Source organism: Corticium candelabrum, chromosome 17 (genome assembly GCF_963422355.1).
Source record: "Corticium candelabrum chromosome 17, ooCorCand1.1, whole genome shotgun sequence".
NCBI lineage: Eukaryota > Metazoa > Porifera > Homoscleromorpha > Homosclerophorida > Plakinidae > Corticium > Corticium candelabrum.
Window position 1 is genome coordinate 2,680,054 of NC_085101.1, and position 7,715 is coordinate 2,687,768.

General features: G+C 43.1%; 1 protein-coding gene across 1 annotated transcript; it reads right to left on the minus strand.

Annotated features, from left to right (window-relative positions):
* Window positions 1-1,530: 1,530 nt before the first annotated feature.
* LOC134193148 (tyrosinase-like) lies at window positions 1,531-4,776 on the minus strand. Its single transcript, XM_062661948.1, has 4 exons — window positions 4,629-4,776; window positions 3,328-3,411; window positions 1,861-3,186; window positions 1,531-1,798 (listed from the first exon to the last, which is right to left on the minus strand). The coding sequence occupies exons 1-4, from the start codon at window positions 4,687-4,689 to the stop codon at window positions 1,719-1,721; spliced, it is 1,551 nt and encodes a 516-aa protein (XP_062517932.1). The 5' UTR covers window positions 4,690-4,776; the 3' UTR covers window positions 1,531-1,718.
* Between the last annotated feature and the right edge of the window lie 2,939 nt (window positions 4,777-7,715).

The window sequence follows — 7,715 nt, forward strand, 5'->3', positions numbered from 1 at the left end:
TGTGTGTGTGTGTGTGTGTGTGTGTGTGTCTGTGTGTGTGTTTGTGTCTGTGTCTGTGTCTGTGTCTGTGTCTGTGTGTCTTTGTTTCTGTGTGTGTGTCTGTGTGTCAGCGCATGGATTCCCTGTCTCTAGAGGCAGGGGGAGCTATCTCCGCAACTAATCGTAAGGTTGACGTCATTCACGAATGACGTGGAGGCCTTGAAATTTGTCCATTTGTACATTTGTGTGTCTTTGTGTCTATGTCTGTCTGTCTGTCGGTCTGTCTGTCTGTCTGTCTGTCAGTGTTTCTGTCTGTGTATCTGTGTGTTTGTGTGTGTGTGCGGTATGATATTGTTTTGTATTCAAGATAGTTTGGAACTGCGTCTAATGGATCCTTTTTATAGAACAGAAAAGTGAATGTATCTATGTACTGTATGGACAATAATTGCTCATGCGCCTCTACCACACCGTTGCAACGATTGAGCTGTATGCTTTCATGTAGATATGACCCGTTCGTTGGATATGAAACTGTTATTTGTATATGGGTATTAACATTTTATTGTGTGTTTTTGTATTCATGTTTGTTTGTGTCTATGTGTTAATTTTCACTATCTGTATTAACGTGTTTTGTTATTGTTGTTTTGTAAAGATTGGATCATGGGAAAGCCTTTGAAATATTTCGTAAAGGAATGGAGCATGAAGTAGAATTCTTCATTTCAGTGAACCAAGATAAGAAGAGCGAATGACGTTAGAGTGAAATCAACATTGTCAACGTTTACTAAATTATTGCATACCATAGTTTCTATATGTAATAGAATTGTTTCTATTGATTAGTAATTTTTAGTACAAGAACGGTAACCATTTATAATATGATCAATAAATTAAATATTTAACTTAGATTTGTTTTACAGAGCATTAGATAGAGTTCACCTAAAAGTAATGTCAATTAATGTGTTAGTATATCTTTGTTATAGAGATAAGAGTATATAGGAGTAGTAGTGAAAAGATCAAGTTTTCTTGATATGCAGATGACTTAGTTTGGTGTGCCGTGTCAGTCAGAGTTGCAGAGAATTGCAGATGCCTTTGAGACTTCTGCTAGTTTGAATAGTTATAAATCACAAACAACTGAGATGTTCCGACTCTGTTGAGAGGTTCATTGAAGTGTGTAGGTATAGCTTGATTGATTCACAAGGAGATTGTCTAGAAGATGTCTTTCAAACTTTTGAGTATTCTACCTGCGTTTACGCAGAGCTTGTTAAAAAGGTGTTTTACTAACAGAAGCTTCAGCAAACAGGCGAGGGTCAGAATGTTGTGAAACTTGGTTATACCGACGTTGTTGTATGGATCAGAAAACTGGCTATAAGGACGGGTAGTCTACGCCTCAACACGTTCTGTTTGAGATGCATAAGGGCTGTTTGGGTGACTCAATGTGGGAAAGATCACACATGAAGAAAATGTAAAAGCAGCGGATGATCATGGGAAGTTATATGGCTAGTTAAAGGCAACTGTGATCAACGTAATTCCTGGACTTGGTCAATATGAGATGCAATGATTTGTATTCAAATATTTGCATAATTGCAAACAGCAACATTCAGAGGGACAAACTGCTATTAGCCTAGTAACACAGTACTGCATGCATGACTATTACGGCAAATCAGCATTTCCAACCGCGATGCTCTACAAACTTAACCAGCAGCTTCAGTAATCTAGCATGCATTAGTCAGCTGTCATCCAACATTTCAAGTAAAATAGTGACACATTAAGCCAACAAGAACAGCAGCAGCAACCATAAAGGTTTGTGTCAAAGCGGGAACAGCCACTGCAACCAAAAAAATCAATATTACAAAATTGTAGTTTCAATTTCAACTAAAGTTTACGTACTGTGTACAGCTGCTCCAGTCCCTTGTGTAGCTTCAGTATCTGCACTAGCTTTAGTAGCCATAGTGGGTTCATGTGGGAACTCGATATTGTCGTATTCATATCCAAGAACCGGTGCGGTCTTGTATATGTCTCCGTGCGTTACAAAGGGAACAATTGGTATTATCCAATCATTCTTGGCATGTCCCGGATGAACGGCTTGATTACTATTCGGCACGTACTCTCCTCGGTCTTCTTTTCTCAACCATACTTCAAAGAGACGGTCGATGTTAGCATGATGGAGCAAGAAAATTGGATCATTAGGAGCTGGCGAAACGTCAGCCATAATTCCACCCATGTAAATATGAACCCTGTTGTGAAACTCGTGATAAGTTGGATTTCCTGGTTGATCGATTGTAGATATGTGAACCCAGCCTTCTAGTGAGTTTCGAAAGCTCTGGACACCATTGGGCTCCTTGTTCCATGGCGGTGCATCAAAGGAGGGCGCGCTGTTTAGCATCTTTGCTAGTTCGTCCGCAGTTGGTAGCTCTCTGTTATCCAAAGCTCCCACAATACATCCAAGACATCGTTTCACATGGTCCTTATCCGGGTTAGAGGGGTCGCACACGGACTCGATATTCGGTCCTTCGTTTCTGCCACTGACGCAAACCGTTTGCCATTCGTCTGATTCAAAATTGGCCGCTTCATTACTCGTGTACTCTATTACTTTAGGCATTGCGTCGACACCGTCGTAGAAATAACTTATGCCCATTCGTGATCGCTTATTGTTATTAAACAGTGGAACTAATGAGCTCGGGTCTGTCCAGTCCCAGTAAGGAATTGTAAAATTGTCTGGCGTAGAACTCAATTTTCGCAATTCTCTTTCAACAAAAAGTAACCAGGCGCGATGCCAAGTAAGAAACCCTGACTGCTCATGCGCAAAATCGCATTGCTTTGGTACTGGCGGACTGCCATAATTTCCTTTTGTTGCATAGTAATGCAACCAGACAAAAACATTGTAAACGGTCACGTTGTCAACAAAACTGAAGTTACCGACAAGGCGAGGATTCCCGTCTGTTGTTGTGGTTCCATTTCCCGTATACACCAAGTAATCGCTGGATGTAACTTTGGACTCGTTGATCACCCTCCAAAATGTAGCCCATTCTTCGTCATTCATTTTTAATGCGTTTTTACGAATAAGCATTTGGGATCCCGTCCGGACAACACAGCTATTGTCTGTGTCCTTTATGTATCCTTCAGCGCACTCTCTACATCCGGGACCATCCCAGTTCTTTTCGCACTTGCAGTATCTTCTCACACCAAATGAGTAGGGCCATCCTATTCGTGGGTCTAAAAATGACACAAAAATAAATTTAAAAATGAGGACACGATGTTAGGACAGCGTCGATCTTGCATAAGATTTTAACTTTGTGAGCGACTAGTAGATTAGAAGCTCATTTTAATTTAGAAAACAATAAGATGGCGTCATACCGTTTTGTATACAAGCTGAGTAGCTGGATCTATTGAACTGCTGATGATAGTCGTTCGTGTTCAAGGCGACGCAGACTCCTCTGCCTAAATCAAATTGAAATAGATGTTTTCACGCAGAATTTAACCATTTTTTCAATACTTCTTGGTATTGTAAAAAGTTATGTGCATGTAATTGCAAAGCTCAAAGCAAACCATTGTATAGTGTGTGATTGCGTGCATAGGTGCGTGTAAGACTAGCAGTTAGTTCATACATGACTATAGAGGTACCAACCAATAACAGACTCAAGAGTACTATCTGCTTTCACTTGCACTATACTTCTAATTTCTTGCCAATTTAGTTCAGTGGTTGTGCTTTACTCATAGGAGGAATTGGGGGTTTTCAGTAAATGAGTGACGCCTTAGCTATCTAGTATGATGGCTGTGAAAATTAGAAAGGAATGATTAGTATGAAATCAATATTGGCAGGTTGAATAAATTTGCACAAAGTTAGATAATAACGAAAGTCATGTGATAGATCGTAACCACGCCCTAACATACTTTCAACATGAAGTAAGAATTTTAAAACAATAGACATCAAGGAAGTACAAAGTGAAGCTATGGCAAATAGGCAATTTGAAGGCAACCGTATTGTCAGTATTATAAGGCAGTCAGTATTAACACAGTTCATCGCGGTTCTCGCCTATTTACACTCGCATCAAGCACACTCGGGGGTTCGATGTTAGAGAACAAGACCCGCCCCTCTTCTTCAGCTTCCTGAAGAGCAACATGCAAAGCTGCCGATCTGTTGTTGTCACTGCGAGTAGAAGAGACATGTACCTATTATTTCAAAGTGCAGACAGTGAACTGTGGTACCGTCGAAAGCAAAAACCTGCAACTATCCGATATTTGATGGGCGTATCCGATATACGGGAAAAGCAGCGGAAGTTCAATTTTGTCACCGTGAACAGCAATACGCCAAGTGATCAAGCTGAATCTAGCACATCGTGTTACCGTGTGACTACTCTCTACATTCATGCCTTAGATACAAGAAATCTTCGTCTGGTTTCCGTACGCCAGTGTTTGTTAGTGGGAAGTCTCCGATAATTGATATTAGACTCTGCGAGATTTGTCTGTAGGTCAGTAGAAACCACGTACCAGAACATGTTTGACCGTGAAATTTGCTCTTATGATATACGTCCTGGGCTCAGCTGTCTTGCCATGGTAGACGTGCGGCGTCCCCATGCAGACAATGGGTACAGTATCACTCATTCTTACCATCCGCACAGGCGCCTATTACATGCAGACAAATCTCTAGGCGTTACCTTGACCGCCGCATCTTGTAGCACTATTCCCAGGTACAGCTTCTGGGCAACATTCTTCCATAACTGCGAACGAGCCGCCATCGTTGGTAATGCACTGTTTGGGAAACTGGCATCGTCCAAAAGAGGTGAAGAAAGCGAACAAAAATGAGAGCGACAAGAAGAGGAGTTCAGCAGTAGTACGCATGATACTGTGCAGGAAATGAGATCGCACAGCTGCGCAATGAACGATGTTGTGCGTCAAGCGATCAGGGATACTGTGTCATTCACACTACACCGTTGGGATCACATTTCATTCACATTAGAGGCCTCTCCACGCTAGACCAGAATGGATCGCAATCCGATCGGGATGGCGAGCGTCCAGACTGCAGTTTGAAAACGATACCTCCACCTCAGTTTGAAATCACGTGACTGATGACCGATGTGTACGTGTGGCTTCCTTGCTTGTGGAAAGCACTGATACAACGACGTAAGGTGAGCGAGAACAAAAACGAGCGAGGAGTGTTAGCTGTTCCGACTACACGCTGCTGACGAATAGAGTACGTGAAGGTAACGCCCACTATTTCTAGATAGATTCAACCGATCGCGATCGGATCGCCATCGAAACCACCTCGCAATGTGGATCGGACTGATCGCGATCCAATTGTCCGAGCTGTAGTCTCGCGTAGCCAGACCCCTTTCCGCCGCGGCCTCCTCGGCGAAATGGGGTCTGGTGTACGGCCTTTGATGTCGCTGTGTGCCGCGTAGCCAGAAATCGGCTACCTAAAGACCGGATTTTGTTTCTTAAACGCTTCACTAAAGACGAGACTGGTATGCACGCAATGCAATCCTATCTCAGCTTCTCTTGTTTCGTAGAGAACAACTCGAAGACTACAGCTAGAGTCGTTGCTGTTTGTGAAATCTGCATGTCTACAGCAGCGATTAAACGCGGCCGCGGGGACGTTGACGTTGTAAGGTGGCACGGGTAGCAACACGACAGCCGAGTGAGTGTAACACCAATGTCTAATTTATGGTGCGTGTGTCCTTTTATAGAACCCAATGAATAGCGTGCTTTATCTAAGTAACGTGCACTGCGCAATACAAAGTATCAATACACTACATCACTATCCTCCCCATCGTTTGGTTCTATAACGTAATCGTCCAATCGTCTGGGTAGTTTGCGAATCCGTTTAGATCTTCTTAGAACAACTGGTGGTGCAGGTGAAGCGCGTTGGCTCTCTTGTTCTAGTTGCATTCCAGGCTGGTCTTCCGCACCTCCCTTCGCTTCGGATGGTGACTCTTCTCCTGAGTCAGTACTCTCGCAACCGACCGTATTGTCATGATTTTCTGTCGAAGTGGGGCGTTTTACTGGTCGGCTGCTCCTGGAACGTGGACTCCTCGATGTATTTTCGGGCATAAATCGTCCTTCACGTTGTACGTATGGCTTCAGAGCATCGTGGTGTAGTGTTATCTCTTTACTGCCATGGGGCAATTTTAAGACGTAGACAACATCGGATATTGGTCTAACAACAACATACGGTCCTATCCAACGCGATGAAAGAGATCTTGATACTTTCCGTCTTCCCGTTCTATTCCTAACCCATACTAACTCACCACGTTAATACTGGTGGAATACGAGCTTCGACTTGTTGTAAGTTTTTCTTCTCTGTACTGCCATTCGTTCCGAGTTTGTCTTGAATCTGCTATAGAGCCTAGATATTCCAGAATCTCTATCCGTCGCAACTTCTAATGGGGTTTCGTTGCTTCCGGCAGATTGTGGCCTATGAATCACGTCTGCGGCCGCATGAATTATTGTTCTAGGATCTTCCTTGAAGACGACCTTGTAAGGTGTGGTGGCGATAGATTCATGAAATGTGGTATTATGGCAAAACTGTATTTCAGGAAGGTGTTTCTGCCAATCTAATTGATTCGAGGCGACCAATTTAGACAACGTTTCACCCAAGGAGCGATTTAAGCGTTCAACCGAGCCATTCCCTTGTGGGTGGTATGGAGTCGACATTGTATGTTTAACGGCATACCGTGAACAAAATTCTTCAAATGCTCGACTCGTAAAACAGGTGCCGTGATCCGAATGTATACATGTGGGGATCCCGTATCTACATATCCATTCAAGCAATTTCTCACATACCTCTTCCGTCGTTTGTCTTGAGATCGCATGCATATCTGCAAATCGGGAGAACGCGTCTTGGATGACGAATATATATTGAGCGCCGTTATCAGTTTTCGGCAATGGACCCTTGATGTCTATTTCAATATTCTGCAATGGTTGTGTAGCCTGCTGTCGCTCTTTTAACGGTGCTCGTGCCTTTGGAAATGCCGACATTCTTCTAGCGCAAACGTCGCATGATTTTGTGTATTGTGTAACATCATCGCTGATTGTAGGCCACCAGAACCGCTGTAAGATTCTTTGAAGCGTTTTCTTCACTCCCTGGTGTCCTGAAAAGGGTTCATCGTGGGCAAGACGTAATATTTCTGCAACTAACGTCGACGGTACAACATTTTGCAACAGTCCAGACGGAGCGATCCTCTGGAGCACACATTCAGGGGACCAAGTCAAATTTTCCTTCAGTGTTACCTTTACCACCTTTGATTGATTTTTCATATCAACACGTGGGCCAATTTGGTCCCTACCCACAATATCGCTGATTTCTGTTAACAGTGGGTCTCTCTGTTGTGCCTTCATAAATTCTTCCATAGACCAGTCGTCTCTTATACTGGCTACTATCGTTGCAGCTTCCGGAAGTCGAAATGCGGCGATCGGGTTGGGAGGGTTATTGTTCTGACCTATTTTCTCGGATTCGTCGAAGTTCAGGGTTTTCTCGTGTTCAAGTCGACTTAGAGCATCAGCCACAACATTTTCTCGACTAGTTATATATTCTACAGTAAATGAATATTCTTCCAATTCCATAATCCATCTAGCACGTTTACCCCAGGGGTCTTTGGTATTGGCCAAAAACTGCAGTGGACGATGGTCAGTTCTCAAACAAAACTTAGTTCCTATGAGCTGATGGCGAAAATGACGGACAGCCATCACAATGGCGAGAAATTCTTTGTCATATACGGAATACTTCCTTTCTGATTTGGACTGTG